Below are 21,286 nucleotides of genomic sequence, written 5' to 3'. Positions count from 1 at the left end.
GTTGCTTCAGAATTAATTTCTTATCAGAATTAAAAATAACCTTTTAAGAAGATGACTTAACTTTTCCCGACGAATCAAGGCTGAACGAAGTGGGTCCGAGGAAACTCATGAGGGTGAGTGTGTGAGTGAGGCGGCGCCGACGGTATCAGAATGGGAACTCAAAACACTTTTGCCCTCTTTAACCTTTTGTCAGGTACAAGTTCATGTACCTTTTCCTCCCCTTCCCTGCGGCCCCATCCTCCTCCTCCTCTGTCAGTATCTCAGTCCTCATCATCGAGTGGGTGGGCGCGGTGAGTGAGTGAGTCAGCAGTTCTCTCCTCTCGGCCACGTCTCGTCTCGTCCCGTCTCGTCTCGTCCGGGGCTTGAATTTCAATCTCAATTGGAATTTAAATGCGGTCGTCGAGATTCTGACTGTTCACGAAGGCCATTTGTGATTCCGCTCGTCATCGTCATCCTCATCGCCATCACAGGATTCTACATCCAACTCACGCTCACACCCTCAGCGGTAAGTTTTGAACTTTTTACTTTTTTTTTACTTACTTTCTTTTGACCCCGAATTTCATTGCTTCGTACAACTGCAAGCGAATGTGTTGTTGCAGTTGCAGAGATGCATAGCTTGTCGAAAATGGAAGTAGAAAATGGGGAGGTGAAGAACAAGCAGAAGGTTTCCCGTCTTCTTTTCTGCGGATCACATTCTCCTGCTGCTGAAACTTACACAAGGGAATATTTGAAAGACTACCCCTTTATCCAGGTCATTTTCCTCCTGCATTTTGTCGTCCGCTCGCACCTCCGTCGATCGATTTTATATATCTGACAGTGGCTGGCTTATTGTTTCTGTTGCTCATCTTGTATTACACTATAACTTTAGTCAATGTCGTATATTAATCTCATCAGATTTGAAGAAGCAGTCACTTGTTAAGAAAGAATCATCACAATGTTTTGTACCGGCGAAACCTGATTTGTGATTTTGTGATTTTGTTGATCTGTTAGGTTCGATTCAGTGTGTCATGGTGGATGTAGCCAAAGAAGTATATATCTTGCTGTTTTTGTGTTCTTGTTTTCTATGTGAATTGTGTTGTTTGCGCCCTGAATTATTTTTGAGTTATTGAACCGTTTGACCGTCAATTGTCAGAGCTATGAACACCAGGCTTACATAAAAGGAATATAACAACTTGATCATGTGTGCATTATAAATAAATTTGCTTGAGTAAACTAGTACGTCTATCTATAATCATGCCAGTCCCCAAAATTACGTCTAAAACGTTAATATATGCTTGAGTAAACTTCTGTACGTATATAATATAAATATTATAGATAGATGTAAAGTTTTTCTCAAGCAAATTGTAACTTATAATCTATCTATGTATCCATATAACAATCTCCCGTGTTTATTCTGCATCTATGTATCCATCTATCAATCTCCTGTGATTATTCTGCATATGTTCCACTATCCATCTTAGGGCTCCTTCCTGTATATGTTCCATCATCGATTTCCAGTGCTCCTTCAGTATTTCAATTTTCACTATTGTAGGTAGATGGTGTTCCCCATAAAGATGTGCCTGGTGTTATCCAGAATTACAGTATGTGTATCGTGAAGTTGATGAAGTTAGATTCAGATCTTCTGTCCCGTGCAGAAAAGATGAAGCTTGTACTGCAGTATGGTGTCGGCCTGGAAGGTCATTTTCATGTGGTTCAAATTGTTAAAAAAGAGCGTTTGTCTTAGGTGTCTATATTTACAATTTAAATTTATTTGCTTTAGGCGTTGACATTGATTCTGCAACTAAGTTTGGAATCAAAGTTGCTAGGATTCCGAGCCATGTAACTGGAAATGCAGCCTCATGTGCCGAAATGGCCATTTATCTGATGTTGGGCCTCCTACGAAAGCAAGTAAGTTAGGCTTAAACTTATTTTTAGTAAAGTTTTTTATTTAAATTTTTATTACCCTTATGATTTTTCAAATTTTTTTTCTTCTAGGCATCATAGTGTTGATTCTGTTGAATGCTTTCGTCATGTCATATCCTTTCAATTTGATCATCCAAGGGGCCTCACTAATTTTTTCCTTTGAATTTGGTAATCGCTTTTTTTTTTCTTTTTTTTTTTTTTTTTTTTTTACAAATTTGTGAAATTCTGTGTTTGTATTCATCTCTTAGGGAGGGTTTAAATAGTTGCAAGAGTTGCCAAGCGGTAGCTAAACTTAAGGAATTTACATAAAGGAAGTAATCCTACAGCTAGCAATACAAATAATGTAGACATAAAATTAACCCACCAGTACTAAGCATCAAAGTACAGTCCAAAACTATTAACTATGCATGAGAAAATTTAAGAGAGTGCCGCCTTCCTATTTGCATGCACATCCTGAAATTCCAATGATATCCCAAATCTAACTGTGTATCCCATAATCCCACCAATCCACCCCCTAGAGATCGGCCAAAACCATCTTTTTTCTTTCCCTCCACTCCACATTAGCCAGACAATAGCCATCACACAGCAAGTCCACATTATTTTGACCTTTTTCTTCTCCACAAGCAAATTTATTTAAAATGAATGAAGCTTTGTTAGGAAAATGGTTTTTGAGATTAACCTTGGAGCACAATTCTTTCCAGTTTGAGAGTATGTTTTGAGTGCAATATAATCAGTAGAATTCTTGGATTTCTTAGAAAGGTTCGTTTTATTATCCTTTGAAATATTGCCCTGTTTCTTGTTATTATTCTCAATTATCTATCTTTGAAGGGATGTTTGGTATGGTGATCAGTCCTTCTAGTAGTAACGCAGTTGTGTTGTCTTGCTTCCTTTGGTTCTTCTCGGACTATTTCTTGAAAATTAACATTTTGGATGGATTTAAATATATAAATAATTTTTGTGAAATTCATCTTTGCACACTATCTTTTGGCATCTTCATGTCATGAAATCTATTATGTTGAGACGGAATTTTATGAAATATTCTCTTCCGTTCACATTCATCTTGATTGGTAATTTGGATGCTAGTCATGTATATATTGCAATATTTCTGGCTTTTCTTGCAATTTATTTCTTATTTTATTTAATAAACATTTATTGTTCCATATCAAAAGTATACTTAGTGGCTCTCTTGAATTTAGTTTTTTTATTCTATTTTATTTTATATTCTTGTCTGCTCATTTTAACTGTAATTTTTCTACCATTGTAGAATGAGATACAAATTTCTATAAAGCTGAGGAAGGTTGGGGATCCAGTTGGTGAAACACTACTTGGAAAAACAGTGAATATCTCTCTCTCTCTCTCTCTCTCTCTCTCTCTCTCTCTCTCTTCTGTGTTCTTATTTTTTGTTCTTTTAGCGGTTTTCAGATAGAAACTTTCTAGAATGCAGATTGCAGTTCTCATGTTTTTCCTTTTCACTCATTATTTTTCTTATGAGTATGCTCTTCTGCTATAAAGTTTCGACACTTTACAGATTGAGAAGATCTGGAGGTTATGTTTAGCGCTTTGCAACTTGAAGTGTTGATTTACTCATGTTCAAATCAGCTTTTAAACTTGAATTTATTTGCTAATGCATGCAGGTCTTCATTTTAGGATATGGGAACATTGGCATTGAATTGGCAAAGCGCTTGAGACCGTTTGGTGTGAAAATTATTGCCTCCAAACGGAGTTGGGCCACACAGTCACAAGATTCTTGCCAATCAAATGGTATGTGAGGAGGCATAAGCTAGAACACTGAATTGTGATACTGAAGCATACAGCCATATAAATCACGGTTATTTGTTTTGAATTTTCAGTTCAAAATTGTTACACTGAGAATTTGGTTGATGAGAAGTGTGTCCATGAAGATATCCACAAGTTTGCAAGTATTGCAGACATCGTTGTTTGCTGCGTAAATTTAAACAGTGAAACAGTAAGATCATTGGTCATTTTTATACCATGTTTTCTGCAGTGGATGATGGTTGTTCCTGTTGCACTTGCACCTTCTCAAGCACTGTGTCAACTTGTCCAAATATGTTTTTCATTATGTTCACTTGAGATCCAAATTGTGATCATTTGATATGGGGTAAAGACTGCTCTGGTACAAATTTATGTGGTTGCCAGAGAGATTGTGAAGGGAGAGACAGAATAGAAACCAAAAGGAAAAGACAAAATGTTGATAAGAGCAAAAATTATAGTACAAAGGTTGAGAAGTGAAGATAGAGAAAAAAGAGAGACAGTGGAGGGTTAACTCAGTTCTTTATTGTCAAATTAATATGCTAAAGTCCCCAAAGTAGATGAATAACCTATAAACTCTAACAAAAAAAAACCCAATTTATATGCCCAAACAGAACTTTTCTTCTTGCATGTGTCAAAGATTATCTCATTGCTGAATGTTGACCTCATGTTACATTAAAGTAAGAGCATTTGCAAGCTTGCGGCTTCAACCAATACCCCTTCTATTTTAGAAGAAGCGTGCAAAGACTCTTAATTTCAGCTGCATTTAACTTGATTAAGAATGAAATAATGAGCACTTGAGAAAGGTTCGATGATAGGATCATTAAATGCCTGACCCAGATGGGATCATAAATGGTTTGACGTCTTCCTTGGTCATTTTTCCTTTCCACAAAACGGTTCCTCATCGTGGTCCATTCATAAGTTTCCAGTTAAAATTTTTTTAATGTCATTCGTTTCTTCCACTTGTTTTGTCTCTCTCTAAATCTCATATTTTCATTTTCTTCATTCTCTTCCTCAATCTCTGTTCTCTCTTATTTTTTCTATTCTCCATCTGTTGCATCTTCTGTTTTGTATTCTCTTGCTCAGATGTTGTTGATGTTGCTATCTGCAATCTGTGTCTGCTGCTTGTTGATGATGCCTTTAAACATAACCTCTGTACTTTTTTTCCTTTTTCTATTAGATTTCCAAAATCAAATTGCATTGTATGTGAGATGGAAGTCAATATGAATTCAATTCCACTGCAGAAGATTCAGTGATACTTGGTTGTCTGACTCCTACTTTTGCGTACCTTGTGTTTCAGGTTGGCATTGTAAACAAGTCGTTCATATCTTCGATGAGAAAGGTTTGGTTTCAATCCAGTGTAGTTTGTTTGATAATTGTACTTCATTTGCAATGACAGAATCATATTAGCAAATATATGATGTGTGAGTTTGTAAACATGAGCTTACAGCCATATATGTGTGCAATTATCCCAAAATCTTAACGGCTTAAGCTCTTGCGAATGGTGGTTAAACCAACAAACTTATTGATTGTATCAGAGTAGGAGATTGAGTTCGGGTCCCTGCAACTGGAATATTGAAGCATAAGTTGAACTTCATATTTTAGCCTTTAGACTTAGTGGTACAAATAGAATATGATAGTGTAACGCCAAAAGGGTCTAGTTGGAACCTCCTAAGATAATTGAATTTGACATGTCGGTCTGTAAAGGCAAACCAACAACCTTTATCATTTCATTAGAGCAGTCAAAACATCCACATTTTAAGGTCAGTTCTCCACGTGCACTCAATATTATTACCCAATATAATTTATGTTTGGCTTATTCAGCCCTACATAAGGGAATGTGTTGAGAATATTAAATTCAAAGTTTTGTTCAAATGGAAGGACTGGCTACATCCTTACTCTTGAGTTCTTGAACATCTCATTAGTTGAGCTTGGAAGGCAGCTCCTTTTAAGCATTAGGTGTTTGTGGTTTGAGAGAAATTGGAAGACCTTTGTTGGGAGGGACAGTTTCGGTCTTAATTTCCTGTTATCGATTCTTGCTGTTGATCCTCATGTTTCTTTTTTCATTCTAGGGTGCCCTTCTGGTAAATATTGCCCGAGGGGGTCTCCTGGACTATGAAGCTGTTTCATATAACCTAGAGTCTGGCCACTTAGGTGGTTTAGGGATTGATGTTGCTTGGACGGAGCCATTTGATCCTGATGATCCAATTTTGAAGTTCAACAATGTTATCATCACACCTCATGTGGCAGGAGTTACAGAGTATTCTTACAGATCCATGGCTAAGGTAAGCAACCATCGACAAAACAGAATCAGCTCGCTCATTTTTAGTTCCACTACACTACTGTATGTCCAACACCGCCATCATGTAGTGATCATCTTGTCTGAATCAACTACACTAGGCTACACCTTGCTATCAATACCTCCGGTGTCACATATGTCAATACCTCCGTTAGATGAGACAAGACGTGTATATAGGGATTGGTGATAGATATACACATCTTCTCTTTGATTATTTGGCTACTATTTTTGGTGCAGTCTTCATGCACAACCAAGTGACAGGATAATTCTTTTCCTCTATTGTCATTTGGGCTCGTTTGGTACGCATGATTGGATTGGAATGGAGAACACTTGAATTTCAAGGTATACTGAAGGTGGAAGTTGGATGGTTTTTCATTTGGAGGGGATTAGAAGTGGATTAGCTATGAAGTAAATTCATCCCATCTAATCCTACCATTTTAAGGAGGATTGGACTGGATAAGTTTTCTTCGTAAGTAATCCATCTTCTATCCTCGAAGCGGTCATGATTTTATCATTTCTCCCGTCAACATACCTTTAATTTAGTAGGTTATCCATTCCAATCCAATCAAGTGCACCAAATGAGCCCGTTGTGTCTTGGTCGATGCTTCCTAGGTTATAGTATGATCAGGATCTTTGTGAGCTTAGTTTCCAACCGTCAAGATTCTAGCTTCCTTTGAATCCAATGCTTTTGATACATATGTCGTCTCATCGGAGCCTGACTATCTTTTGTGGTGGCTCAACAAATGCAGGTAGTTGGCGATGCCGCCATTCAACTTCATGAAGGGAAGCCTTTGACAGGAATTGAGTTTGTCAACTGAATCAGTATGGTGAAAATGGTTGATTTTTTATTGCTAAGCTTTTGATTTGGACATCCATATAAGGAGATATTTTCCAGTGCCCGGAACAGGGAACGCTACACTACGTGTTATTGTACAATTAAAGGGAGAATAAGTTGGAGGGAATTTGTCCCTTAAAATGATCGCTTATCGATTTTCTACCTTCACAGTTTACTTGATATTTTCCATAATTTAATAAAATACGTTTCGTATTTTTTTCATTACTCGTGGACGACTAACTCCCCACTGTGAAGTGAAATTGTATCGTATGTTAGTTAGAGAGGTTGGGGGACTACTACAATCTATAGATTCCCCATCTATATTTTCTTCCACTTTCCTCCCCTTCCTTCTATACTCCATGGATGTTGTTGCCCTTCATCTTTTCCCTTGTCAGTCTGCATCCTGTCCCCCATCTCCGTTGTCACCGTGGCCGCTACTACCACCACCACCCACCATTATCACCGCCGTCGCCAAGACCATTACTAGCACAGTACCTAACTATTATCTACCATTTATATATTAATGACTCTACACACATCAAAATTCTGTATTTAAATTTGATTCTTCTTTTAGGTTACCCAAGCAAGAAAACTCGCAAATTTTAAAAATTAAGAATTTTATTTTCCATCCAATTTGGAGATCCTTAATAATCTAAATCTCCGTATCCAAACACAGTGTAATAGTATTGAAATCATCCATGATATTACATTCTATAAAATCCGAACAGCTCCTCCCTTAACCTTATTGATTTTTTTAGGAGCCATTGCAGAGTTCCATCGAATTTTAAACATAAAAGGCCAAATGTTTAAATTTATTTGAAAACAATAAGCAGTCTCAGCACAGCAGATACAAGGACATACTACACAGACAAACTCCCGAAAGAATTCTGCAGCAAAGAAATAACAAGTATCTCTCACCTTTCGGTTTTCCTCTATCTTTTTTCCTGCCATTTTGTTCAGCTTTTTTTTTTTTTTTTTTTTTTTGAGCTCCTCAGCAAGTCCAAGAAGACGATCTCTTAATAACGGGCTTCATTTGCTTGTCCTCTTGGAGCGAAATCATCCCCAAGTGTGACGGATCCTCTAGCATCATCTTTGCAACCAGATATCCAGCTATCGACCATGTCTGGTACTTCCTTGCTTGTTTACCAATATATCTTCCGAGTTTCCCGTCATAATATTCTGGCCAAGCATCTTTTAGCAGACGACTCTCAGCAAGCTCAATTGCCCGTCTTGCAATTTGCGGTCTTCCCGTTCTAATGCATGCAGCAGTTAGCATCCACAGAAGCACTGCACGCATGATAGCGGGAAAAAATCCAACAAAGAAACAGAGAGAGGTTGAGAAACATCGTGCACAATTGTTTGGTGTAGTAATATTTACAGAATCTTTCCAAACAACGGTCACTGAATCAAAACACAATAATTAGATAATGCCATTAGGTTAACCTAATGTTTAAATGAATGCTAGGCAAGGGAATCGAATATCTCAGCACGAAGCCTGCTTGGTTCCTTTACAAAATTGAAAAAATAGATAACTGACTGAAATATACAAATACAACCACTGTTTTTCACAATAATTTTCCGAAAAAACCAACTTGAAAAAACAGATAACTGACTCAAAACGCTTTTGCCCTCTTTGACCTTTTGTCACGTGCAAAAAGACTGAATGACCCTGAAAACAAATTCAAGTACCTTTTCCTCCCCTTCCCTGCGGCCCCATCCTCCTCCTCCTCTGTCAGTATCTCAGTCCTCATCATCGAGTGGGTGGGCGCGGTGAGTGAGTGAGTCAGTAGTTCTCTCGTCTCGGCCACGTCTCGTCTCGTCTCGTCTCGTCCGGGGCTTGAATTTCAACCTCAATTGGAATTTAAATGCGGTCGTCGAGATTGAGAGTGTTCGCGAAGGCCATTTGTGATTCCGCTCGTCATCGTCATCCACATTGCCATCACAGGATTCTACATCCAACTCACGCTCACACCCTCAGCGGTAAGTTTTGAACTTTTTACTTACTTTCTTTTAACCCCGAATTTCATTGCTTCGTATAACTGCAACCGAATGTGTTGTTGCAGTTGCAGAGATGCATAGCTTGTCGAAAATGGAAGTAGAAAATGGGGAGGTGAAGAACAAGGAGAAGGTTTCCCGTCTTCTTTTCTGCGGATCACATTTTCCTGCTGCTGAAACTTACACAAGGGAATATTTGAAAGACTACCCCTTTATCCAGGTCATTTTCCTCCTGCATTTTGTCTTCCGCTTCCACCTCCGTCGATCGATTTTATATATCTGACAGTGGCTGGCTCATTGTTTCTGTTGCTCATCTTGTATTACACTATAACTTTAGTCAATGTCGCATATTAATCTCATCAGATTTGAAGAAGCAGTCACTTGTTAAGAAAGAATCATCACAATGTTTTGTACCGGCGAAACCTGATTTGTGATTTTGTTGATCTGTTGGGTTCGATTCAGTGTGTCATGGTGGATGTAGCCAAAGAAGTATATATCTTGCTGTTTTTGTGTTCTTGTTTTCTATGTGAATTGTGTTGTTTGCGCTCTGAATTATTTTTGAGTTATTGAACCGTTTGACTGTCAATTGTCAGAGCTATGAACAACAGGCTTACATAAAAGGAATATAACAACTTGATCATGTGTGCATATAAATAAATATGCTTGAGTAAACTAGTACGTCTATCTATAATCATGCCAGTCCCCAAAATTACGTCTAAAACGTTAATTTATGCTTGAGTAAACTTCTGTACATATATAATATAAATATTATAGATACATGTGAAGTTTTTCTCAAGCAAATTGTAACTAATAATCTATCTATGTATCCATATAACAATCTCCCGTGTTTATTCTGCATCTGTGTATCCATCTATCAATCTCCTGTGATTATTCTGCATATGTTCCACTATCTATCTTAGGGCTCCTTCCTGTAAATGTTCCATCATCGATTTCCAGTGCTCCTTCAGTATTTCAATTTTCACTATTGTAGGTAGATGATGTTCCCCATAAAGATGTGCCTGGTGTTATCCAGAATTACAATATGTGTATCGTGAAGCTGATGAAGTTAGATTCAGATCTTCTCTCCCGTGCAGAAAAGATGAAGCTTGTACTGCAGTATGGTGTCGGCCTGGAAGGTCATTTTCATGTGGTTCAAATTGTTATAAAAAAGAGCGTTTGTCTTAGGTGTCTATATTTACAATTTAAATTTATTTGCTTTAGGCGTTGACATTGATTCTGCAACTAAGTTTGGAATCAAAGTTGCTAGGATTCCGAGCCATGTAACTGGAAATGCAGCCTCATGTGCCGAAATGGCCATTTATCTGATGTTGGGCCTCCTACGAAAGCAAGTAAGTTAGGCTTAAACTTATTTTTAGTAAAGTTTTTTATTTAAATTTTTATTACCCTTATGATTTTTCAATTTTTTTTTCTAGGCATCATAGTGTTGATTCTGTTGAATGCTTTCATCGTGTCATATCCTTTCAATTTGATCATCCAAGGGGCCTCACTAATTTTTTCCTTTGCATTTGGTCATTGCTTCTTTTTTTTTTTTTTTACACATTTGTGAAATTCTGTGTTTGTATTCATCTCTAAGGGAGGGTTTAAATAGTTGCAAGAGTTGCCAAGCAGTAGCTAAACTTAAGGAATTTACATAAAGGAATTAATCCTACAGCTAGCAATACAAAATAATGTAGACATAGTTCTATGAATTGATGATACAATTAACCCACCAGTACTAAACATTAAAGTACAGTCCAAAACTATTAACCATGCATGAGAAAATTTGAGTGCCGCCTTCCTATTTGCATGCACATCCTGAAATTCCAATGATATTCATACCTACAATGATATCCCAAATCTAACTGTGTATCCCATAATCCCTCCAATTCACTCCCTAAAGATCGGCCAAAACCATCTTTTTTCTTTCCCTCCACTCCACATTAGCTAGACAATAGCCATCACACAGCAAGTCCACATTATTTTGACCTTTTTCTTCTCCACAAGCAAATTTATTTAAAATGAATGAAGCTTTGTTAGGAAAATGGTTTTTGAGATTAACCTTGGAGCACAATTCTTTCCAGATTGAGAGTATGTTTTCAGTGCAATATAATCAGTAGAATTCTCGGATTTCTTAGAAAGGTTCGTTTTATTATCCTTTGAAATATTGTCCTGTTTCTTGTTATTATTCTCAATTATCTATCTTTGAAGGGATGTTTGGTATGGTGATCAGTCCTTCTAATAATAACGCAGTTGTGTTGTCTTGCTTTCTTTGGTTCTTCTCGGACTATTTCTTGAAAATTAACATTTTGGATGGCTTTAAATATATAAATAATTTTTTTGAAATTCATCTTTGCACACTATCTTTTGGCATCTTCATGTCATGAAATCTATTATGTTGGGACGGAATTTTATAAATATTCTCTTCTGTTCACATTCATCTTGATTGGTAATTTGGATGCTAGTGCTAGTCATGTATATTTTGCAATATTTCTGGCTTTTCTTGCAATTTATTTCTTATTTTATTTAATAAAACATTTATTGTTCCATATCAAAAGTATACTTAGTGGCTCTCTTGAATTTAGTTTTTTTATTCTATTTTATTTTTTATTCTTGTCTGCTCATTTTATCTGTAATTTTTCTACCATTGTAGAATGAGATGCAAATTTCTATAAAGCTGAGGAAGGTTGGGGATCCAGTTGGTGAAACACTGCTTGGAAAAACAGTGAATCTCTCTCTCTCTCTCTCTCTCTCTCTCTCTCTCTCTCCCCTGTGTTCTTTTTATGTTCTTTTAGCGGTTTTCAGATAGAAACTTTCTAGAATGCAGATTGCAGTTCTCGTGTTTTTCTTTTTTACTCTTATTATTTTTCTTATGAGTATGCTCTTCTGCTAGAAAGTTTCCACACTTTACAGTTGTGAAGATCTGGAGGTTATGTTTAGCGCTTTGCAACTTGAAGTGTTGATTTACTCATGTTCAAGTCAGTTTTTAAACTTGAGTTTCTTTGCTAATGCATGCAGATTTTCATTTTAGGATATGGGAACATTGGAATTGAATTGGCAAAGCGCTTGAGACCGTTTGGTGTGAAAATTATTGCCTCCAAACGGAGTTGGGCCACACAGTCACAAGATTCTTGCCAATCAAATGGTATGTGAGGATGCGTAAGCTAGAACACTGAATTGTGATACTGAAGCATACAGCCATATAAGTCACGGTTATATGTTTTGAATTTTCAGTTCAAAATTGTTCCACTGAGAATTTGGTTGATGAGAAGTGTGTCCATGAAGATATCCACAAGTTTGCAAGTATTGCAGACATCGTTGTTTGCTGCATAAATTTAAACAGTGAAACAGTAAGATCATTGGTCATTTTTATACCATGTTTTCTGCAGTGGATGATGATTGTTCCTGTTGCACTTGCACCTTCTCAAGCACTTTGTCAACATGTCCAAATATGTTTTTCATTACGTTCACTTGAGATCCAAATTGTGATCATTTGATATGGGGTAAAGACTGCTCTGGTACAAATTTATGTGGTTGCGGGAGAGATTGTGAAGGAAGAGACAGAATAGAAACCAAAAGGAAAAGACAAAATGCTGATAAGAGCAAAAATTATAGTACAAAGGTTGAGAAGTGAAGATAGAGAAAAAAGAGAGACAGTGGAGGGATAACTCAGTTTTTTATTGTCAAATTAATATGCTAAAGTCCCCAAAGTAGATGAATAACCTGTAAACTCTTAACAAAAAAAAAACCCAATTTATATGCCCAAACAGAACTTTTCTTCTTGCATGTGTCAAAGATTATCTCATTGCTGAATGTTGACCTCATGTTACATTAAAGTAAGAGCATTTGCAAGCTTGCAGCTTCAACCAATACCCCTTCTTTTAGAAGAAGTGTATGCAAAGACTGTTAATTTCAGCTGCATTTAACTTGATAAAGAATGAAATAATTAGTACTTGAGAAAGTTTCGATGATAGGATCATTAAATGCCTGACCCAGATGGGATCATAAATGGTTTGACGTCTTCCTTGGTCATTTTTCCTTTCCACAAAATGGTTCCTCATCGTGGTCCATTCATAAGTTTCCAGTTAAAATTTTTTTAATGTCATTGGTTTCTTCCACTTGTTTTGTCTCTCTCTAAACCTCATATTTTCATTTTCTTCATTCTCTTCCTCAATCTCTGTTCTCTTATTTTTTCTATTCTCCATCTGTTGCATCTTCTGTTTTGTATTCTCTCGCTCAGATGTTGCTATATGCAATCTGTGTCTGCTGCTTGTTGATTATGCCCTTAAACATAACCTCTATACTTTTTTCCTTTTTCTATTATAATTTTTAGTTGTGTATATGGCAAGAGTTTGTGAAATTAGATTTCCAAAATCGAATTGCATTGTATGTCAGATGGAAGTCAATATGAATTCAATTCCACTTCAGAAGATTCAGTGATGCTCGGTTGTCTGACTCCTACTTTTGTGTACCTTGTGTTTCAGGTTGGCATTGTAAACAAGTCGTTCATATCTTCGATGAGAAAGGTTTGGTTTCAATCCAGTGTAGTTTGTTTGATAATCGTACTTTGTTTGCAATGACAGAATCATATTAGCAAATATATGATGTGTGAGTTTGTAAACCCGAGCTTACAGCCATATATGCGTGCAATTATCGCAAAATCTTAACGGCTTAAGCTCTTGCAAATGGTGGTTAAACCAACAAACTTATTGATTGTATCAGAGTAGGAGATTGAGTTCGGGTCCCTGCAACTGGAATATTTAAGCATAAGTTGAACTTCATATATTAGGCTTTAGACTTAGTGGTACAAATAGAATATGATAGCGTAACGCCAAAAGGGTCTAGTTGGAACCTCCTAAGATAAGTTGAATTTGACATGTCGGGCTGTAAAGGCAAACCAACAACCTTTATCATTTCATTAGAGCAGTCAAAACATCCACATTTTAAGGTTAGTTCTCCACGTGCGCTCAATATTATTACCCAATATAATTTATGTTTGGCTTATTCAGCCCTACATAAGGGAATGTGTTGAGAATATTAAATTCAAAATATTGTTCAAATGGAAGGACTGGCTTCACCCTTAGTCTTGAGTTCTTGAACATCTCATTAGTTGAGCTTGGAAGGCAGCTCCTTTTAAGCATGAGGTGTTTGGGGTTTGAGAGAAATTGGAAGACCTTTGTTGGTAGGGACAGTTTCGGTCTTAATTTCCTGTTATGGATTCTTGCTGTTGATCCTCATGTTTCCATTTTCATTCTAGGGTGCCCTTCTGGTAAATATTGCCCGAGGGGGTCTCCTGGACTATGAAGCTGTTTCATATAACCTAGAGTCTGGCCACTTAGGTGGTTTAGGGATTGATGTTGCTTGGACGGAGCCATTTGATCCTGATGATCCAATTTTGAAGTTCAACAATGTTATCATCACACCTCATGTGGCAGGAGTTACAGAGTATTCTTACAGATCCATGGCTAAGGTAAGCAACCATTGACAAAACAGAATCAGCTCGCTCATTTTTAGTTCCACTACACTACTGTATGTGCAACACCGCCATCATCTAGTGATCGTGTTGTCTGAATCAACTACACTAGGCTACACCTTGCTATCAATACCTCCGGTGTCACATTGTCAATACCTCCGTTAGATGAGACAAGACGTGTATATAGGGATTGTGATAGATATACACATCTTCTCTTTGATTATTTGGCTACTATTTTTGGTGTGGTCTTCATGCACAACCAAGTGACAGGATAATTCTTTTCCTCTATTTGTCATTTGGGCTCGTTTGGTACGCATGATTGGATTGGAATGGAGAACACTCGAATTTGAAGGTATACTGATGGTGGAAGTGAATGGTTTTTCATCCCGAGGGGATTAGAAATGGATTAGCTATGAAGTAAATTCATCCCATCTAATCCTACCATTTTAAGGAGGAATGGAATGGATAAGTTTTCTTCTTAAGTAATCCATCTTCTATCCTCGAAGCGGTCATGATTTTTATCATTTCTCCCGTCAACATGCCTTTAATTTAGTAGGTTATCCATTCCAATCCAATCAGGTGCACCAAATGAGCCCATTGTGTCTTGGTCGATGCTTCTTAGGTTATAGTATGATCAGGATCTTTGTGAGCTTAGTTTCCAACCGTCGAAGATTCTAGCTTCCTTTGAATCCAATGCTTATGATACATATGTCGTCTCATCGGAGCTGACTATCTTTTGTGGTGGCTCAACAAATGCAGGTAGTTGGCGATGCCGCCATTCAACTTCATGAAGGGAAGCCTTTGACAGGAATTGAGTTTGTCAACTGAATCAGTTTAGTGAAAATGGTTGATTTTTTATTGCCAAGCTTTTGATTTGGACATCCATTTAAGGAGAGCTTTTCCAGTGCCCGGAACAGGAAACGCTACACTACGTGTTATTGTACAGTTAGAGGGAGAATAAGTTGGAGGGAATTTGTCCCTTAAAACGATCGCTTATCGATTTTCTACCTTCACAGTTTACTTGATATTTTCCGTAATTTAATAAAATACATTTCATATTTTTTTCATTAATCGTGAAGGACTAACTCCTCACTGAAGTGAAATTGTATCGTATGTTAGTCAGAGAGGTTGGAGGACTACTACGATCTATAGATTCCCAATCTATATTTTCTTCCACCTTCCTCTGCTTCCTTCTATACTCCATGGATGTCGTTGCCCTTCATCTCTTCCTTTGTCAGTCTGCATCATGTCCCCTTTCTCCGTTGTCACCATCGCCGCTATTACCATCGCCACTCACCATCATCACCGCTGTTGTCGGGACCATTACTAGCACAGTTCCTAACTATTATCTACCATTTATATATTAATAACTCCACACATTGAATTCCGTATTTAAATTTGATTCTTCTTTTAGATTAGCCAAACAAAAAAACTTGCAAATTTTAAAAATTAAAAATTTTGTCAAATCAATTTCCATCCAATTTGAAGTTCCTTAATAATCTAAATCTCTGCATCCAAACACAATGTAATAGTATTGAAATCGTCCATGAAATTATATTCAATTGAATCCGAACAGTTCCTCTCTTGAGCTTATTAATTTTTTTTAGGAGCCATTGCAGAGTTCCATCGAATTTTAAACATAAAAGCCAAATGTTCAAATTTATTCGAAAACAATAAGCAGTCTCAGCACAGCAGATACAAGGACATACTACAAAGACAAACGCCCGAAATAATAGTGCACCAAAGAAATAACAAGTATCTCTCACCTTCTGGTTCTCCTCTATCTTTTTTCCTGCCATTTTGTTCAGCCTTTTTTTTTTTTTTTTTTTTGAGCTCCTCAGCATGTCCAAGAAGACGATCTCTTAATAACGGGCTTCATTTGCTTGTCCTCTTCGAGCGAAATCATCCCCAAGTGTGACGGATCCTCTAGCATCATCTTTGCAACCAGATATCCTGCTATCGACCATGTCTGGTACTTCCTTGCTTGTTTACCAATATATCTTCCGAGTTTCCCGTCATAATATTCTGGCCAAGCATCTTTTAGCAGACGACTCTCAGCAAGCTCAATTGCCCGTCTTGCAATTTGCGGTCTTCCCGTTTTAATGCATGCAGCAGTTAGCATCCATAGAAGCACTGCACGCATGATAGCGGAAAAAAATCCAACAAAGAAACAAAGAGAGGTTGAGAAACATCGTACACAATTGTTTGGTGTAATAATATTATACAGAATCTTTCCAAACAATGGTCGCTGAATCAAAACACAACAATTAGATAATCCCGTTAGGTTAACCTAATGTTTAAATGAATGCTAGGCAAGGGAATCGAATATCTCAGGCACAAAGCCAGCTTGGTTCATTTACAAAATTGAAAAAATAGAAGTAAAATATACAAATACAACCACTGTTTTCACAGTAATTTTCCGAAAAAACAAACTTGAAAAAAAACAGAAATATCAAACTTACTTTCTCAGGATGAATATTCAGTTCAGAAAGTAAAGATTTGTAACGAAACAAAAGAAGGCTGCCATTTTATACTACTTGAACACTGTATTTAAAATGTGCTTTTCAAAGATCATCCACGCAGAGAACTCTTCCATTACGTAAAACATCCATAGTGTTTCAGATGAATGAATGAATGAATGAATGAATGCAGGAAACCTTCCATTCCTCAACATTGGAGTACGTATAGTACTTCAGATGAATAAATCAAAATGCAGCATCCCAATATCCTTGAAGAAAAAAGATGATAAGATGTACCCATGAAATAAGATGAAGGCACCCACCAGGGAAGAACACTTTTGGTCAAGTACAAAAATCAAGTGCATCAAGTTGAAGGGAAGGGAAATTTGACGGGGGTATTAGTAAAGAAAGGATGATTAGAAATTGTGTTAAATCAATTATATGGTATCACAGTAGGACTGACTGACAGAACATTTACCATCACAACTATTTTTGAATTTTAACGGCGGCAATAACATAGAAACTTCAAGTAGAGGGACAAACCTGGCCAAGATCCTCCATTATGGTAACTCCATCTGGTATTCTTGGGATCACAACCAGTTACGATTCGCCACTCATGACTTTCTATTGCTGGATAACATATTTTTAATGGCATTTCTCCAACCAACTCTTCCCAACGAGATTCAATGAGATCCATTATAGCCACTGATTGCTCTGGGGTTGCAAGAGAAGCTAGAATTGCAACACAGTTACCCAAAGCAAACCATCGAAAATCCATCCTTGCAGGACTCACATTGCCAATGAAGTAGCCACCACGGCATGGCATAAAATCAAATACCCAATCTGGGATGGAATCAGGAATGACATTGAACTTATTTACGGCCGTGTGTGAGTACTCTTCAGTCTTGTAACGGTATATGTCATTTAATTGTTGGAAATCAAGCCAGAAGTAACCTCGCATGTGGTAACTTAAGGCATGCAAACGCTTAACAATTCGTTCTATGAATTCTTTTCCTTCTCCATCAGGTTTCAGCATTGACAAGGCACATCTCAATGCCATAAAGAACAGAGCTTGGATTTCAATAGGATAACCATAAATTCCCTGGATAACCATATAACGTGTAAAATAAGATACGATATTTTTCTGAAGTACCATAATATTGAAATAAAGCAATCAGGCAGACAAGAAAACTTGAAGTAAGCTACAAACCTTCATAAACGTGAAGACAAAAGGACAAGAATTATCCTTTTTCATTTTTCCTCTTACTAAAAATACATAAATAAATAAAATCACTCATGAGCTTCTCAACCTTCATCTATTGGGACTACAAATCATATTCACTTTTATTATGGGTGGAATTTAGTGGGCTACCCATCCATACATGTCAGTGAATAAGGCATTAGACACTAACAATAGAACCACAAGAACATGACTTTTGACGCTTTAAATATTTACAAATTTCTTTCTATGCTTGCGAACTGATTAGAGCCACTTTTATTCAATGTCGATGCAGCCATCATTGTTGTCTTCAAATAAAGAAGGCAAGAATATACTGCTAATAAATACGATCCTAGGGACCCATAAACAGATGGATTGCTATACGAGAAGTCTATTGGTGATATATTACTCCAGGCACAATAAATTAGTCGCTTAGTATTTATCATCTTGTGAATCAATTCCTGTAAACGCCAACTATGCCTTATTAATTCTCAGAATTGTAAAATTGAATGTAAGAACTAAAGGTAATGTGGTAACTACATAATACTAAATTTCCTTTGCACTCCAACCACATTTAAACAGTGCATCATCTACTTGAAATTAAACCTAGCAAAGATACCACAGTTGTAATTTGTTTTATAATGATTAGGGATTGTAAACCTGTAGTTTTATAATGGTTAGGGACAGAAAGACCGAAGCTTAATGACCTTATGACGGCCTTAAAGGACTTCTCAAGCTACTTCTCATGTCCATTGGCAATTAAGTTTCTTTTCGAAAGAAGAGATTCCTGTGAAAATGAAGTGAAACTTACCATTCTACGATCAATCATGGAGCATCCATCAGCACAAAGCAATGTTGGGAATGTGTCAAAACCTTCTGAGAGACATAGAGTCAATATAAGCCTCATTCCTTTTTGACAATCTTCTGTTTCTGCGAGAGATAAATCCCCAGTTGACTTTGTATATGCACGGAGCAGTATAATCCACCAAAAACCAGAGTCAACGGGAGCAACTCGTCCAATTGCACTCTCCCCGAAATCTGCAATGATTGTATCTGACTTTCGGATAGGGTCATGAAGAACTTTGAAGCTTGCTGGCATTGCACCTTCCCCGAGCTTGAACCTGTCTATTCTTTTTTCCCATCCTTGAAGCTGCAGGGTCTTCAGGAGGAAGTTTTTAACTATCTCCGGCTCACCATTCATTAGGAAAGCCAGAGCACTTGGTACAAAATCTCGGACAAAAACCTAAACACAATAACAATCATGTCAAGATTTAATGCTTTCTTAACTGAACACTTCAAACTTATATGTTTTAGAGCTTTGTTTGCCTTCCCCCAAGGCTATAATTCATTCTTTTTAATCCAATCTTATTGCCAAAATCAAAGAGAACAAGCGACATTTGCAGAATCAGTAAGTTTCTCGGCGTCATCACCTCACGAGTCTAATTAGATATTTCTACCGACAGGAAATATTACAAATGTCTATCAATCTAGAGGGCGATCCAAATTTTCCCAAGTTGATTTGTTTGCCAAAATTGTTAATCCAAAAACAGAGAGATTATTGCATAATCTCACACATAAATTGAAATTGAAAACAAAAGGCAAGCAAGGGTCAAAAATTGTGGAAAGTTGACCTGATCATAATTCAAAACTTCCTCAGAAGCATGATCATATGCGGCGATGGTGCCCACAGGCTGGTTGCGAAAGAAGACCAAAGAGCGGCGGATAGCTTCCCATGCCTCGGCAACCATTGGGTGGGGCTCGAACGAGTTGCGAGTAGAGGAAGCAGGAGTGTCAAAACCAGACCTTCCACCGGGGGAGTACGCGCTGTCCATGTTGTCCAAGCCGACTCTTGTGAGTCCAATGGAGAGCTCGCTTAGTGACCTCTCGTCGAAGGACCTCTGCCTCTCAATGTTGAGCCTCGGCTTGTCGAGAAGGCGCGAGAGGTCATAGTCATCCATGTCCGAAATGGAGCAATGCGAGCTCACATTTCGTAGCCCAAAGTTGGTCCCTTCCATTTCCTTTGTCTGTTTCTTCTTCTACTTCTTCTTCTTCTTCTTCTTGTTTCTTCCTCAACAATCGACTGAATCAAATCAAATCAAATCAAATGACTTACTTCACTCTCAGGTCTCAACAGATCTGAAACCTCTTTGTGTTTGTGTTGTGATCGACTCCTACCAAACCAATTTATATCTTATTAGGAAAACAACAATCAAACTTATCTCACCAAGTGGGTTGGCTTTATGAATCCTAGAACGCCCATGCGCTCGGTTTTGAGGTCAAGTCTTCCGTTAGTTCTATCTTAATAGAAAAAGCATACAATTTTCATGAAATCACAATAAATCTTTCAGAAAAAACAAAAACACAGAGAAAGAAAGCAGCTCCAGTGAGTACTAATATCTAAAATATTATTAGAATAATTAATCATTTTTTATAAAATGGATACAAAAAATATGCAACAAAACAAAAAATTCCAGATTATACAAACAGTCTCTAACAGATTACATCATCACAGCAGAGAAAATTAAACAAATATAAGCTTCTAACAAAATAATAATAATAATAATAATAAATAACGGTAGATCAAGATCAAGCATCTAGCATTAACAAATCGACGAATTCGTATAAGAAAAACCAGATCTGAACCTTCTCAGCAAAATAATGCATATTAAGGAGAGACACAGAGAGAGGGAGCTTATACCTCAGAGAGAGAGAGAGAGAAATGTCAAAGTTGGCGGCGGTGGAGGAGTCTCCGTCAGTGTGCTCGGGCGTTCGCCGAGATTTCGCCGGGGACAGGTCGGAAAGATGACGCAAACAAATTATTATTACTCCAGTACTATTGGAGGAGAGGTGAAAGAGAAGGAGAGAGAGGAGAGAAGAGAAAAAAAAGAGAAAGTCGTTCCACTCCTCCTATTTATCTCGTGGGAGGATGGCCGAGCAGCAAGCGATGGATATTTCAGTTTTTTAACTTTTTCTTTTTCTATTTTAATTTTGACAGCGGAAAAGGGACAAAAGGAACCGGGAATGTAAGAGAGTACACCGGGAGTAGCCGGTGAGAGAGCACGAGTGATTTGCCGACGTGGGGAAAACGACACCATTGTAGCCCCGTCGTGTCTCTGTCTCTGACCCACCATTGGACTTTCCCCTGCCCGCACTCCGCAGGCACGCCCGCCATCAACTTGCATTATCCGTTGGTCTTCTTTCGTTTAAAACATGCTTGCCAATTCCTTCCCCACTATTATTAGTTGTGGTTGGGCAAGCTAATTAAATATTGAGAAATAATTTAAAACATGTCGATTATGACAGCTTCAATGACTTACACGGTTCGGATGATACAATT

General features: G+C 37.5%; 3 protein-coding genes across 5 annotated transcripts; 2 read left to right on the top strand and 1 right to left on the bottom strand.

Moving 5' to 3' along the window:
• The first annotated feature begins 267 nt into the window (after positions 1 to 267).
• Positions 268 to 7,028, top strand: LOC103967674 (hydroxypyruvate reductase-like). Its single transcript, XM_048581573.1, has 10 exons — positions 268 to 505; positions 600 to 751; positions 1,532 to 1,676; positions 1,760 to 1,887; positions 3,167 to 3,238; positions 3,537 to 3,663; positions 3,753 to 3,868; positions 4,973 to 5,014; positions 5,745 to 5,957; positions 6,721 to 7,028. Exons 2-10 carry the CDS (start codon positions 608 to 610, stop codon positions 6,787 to 6,789), a joined length of 1,056 nt encoding a protein of 351 aa, XP_048437530.1. The 5' UTR covers positions 268 to 505; positions 600 to 607; the 3' UTR covers positions 6,790 to 7,028.
• A 1,500-nt stretch (positions 7,029 to 8,528) lies between these two features.
• Positions 8,529 to 15,338, top strand: LOC103967684 (hydroxypyruvate reductase-like). The gene is made up of 10 exons (XM_048581572.1): positions 8,529 to 8,786; positions 8,870 to 9,021; positions 9,793 to 9,937; positions 10,023 to 10,150; positions 11,452 to 11,523; positions 11,817 to 11,943; positions 12,033 to 12,148; positions 13,283 to 13,324; positions 14,056 to 14,268; positions 15,031 to 15,338. The coding sequence occupies exons 1-10, from the start codon at positions 8,672 to 8,674 to the stop codon at positions 15,097 to 15,099; spliced, it is 1,179 nt and encodes a 392-aa protein (XP_048437529.1). The 5' UTR covers positions 8,529 to 8,671; the 3' UTR covers positions 15,100 to 15,338.
• Positions 15,339 to 15,911: 573 nt separating this feature from the next.
• On the bottom strand, positions 15,912 to 20,887 carry LOC103967666 (probable alkaline/neutral invertase D). 3 transcript variants are annotated; one of them, XM_009380960.3, is made up of 5 exons: positions 20,648 to 20,887; positions 19,581 to 20,120; positions 18,761 to 19,192; positions 17,274 to 17,832; positions 15,912 to 16,404 (listed from the first exon to the last, which is right to left on the bottom strand). In XM_009380960.3, the coding sequence occupies exons 2-5, from the start codon at positions 19,962 to 19,964 to the stop codon at positions 16,109 to 16,111; spliced, it is 1,671 nt and encodes a 556-aa protein (XP_009379235.2). In that variant the 5' UTR covers positions 19,965 to 20,120; positions 20,648 to 20,887; the 3' UTR covers positions 15,912 to 16,108. The 3 variants fall into 3 exon arrangements, with proteins under 3 accessions (XP_009379235.2, XP_009379225.2, XP_048437528.1); XM_009380950.3 differs by having other exon boundaries at positions 19,581 to 20,029; XM_048581571.1 differs by lacking the exon at positions 20,648 to 20,887 and adding an exon at positions 20,174 to 20,247 and having other exon boundaries at positions 19,581 to 20,029.
• Positions 20,888 to 21,286: the final 399 nt, after the last annotated feature.

This window comes from the organism of the source record quoted next, unplaced genomic scaffold, assembly GCF_019419815.1.
Source record: "Pyrus x bretschneideri cultivar Hongxiangsu unplaced genomic scaffold, Pyrus_bretschneideri_v1 Contig17, whole genome shotgun sequence".
NCBI lineage: Eukaryota > Viridiplantae > Streptophyta > Magnoliopsida > Rosales > Rosaceae > Pyrus > Pyrus x bretschneideri.
The sequence above is the reverse complement of the archived record's forward strand: the minus strand, read 5'-3'. Positions and strand labels throughout refer to the sequence as shown.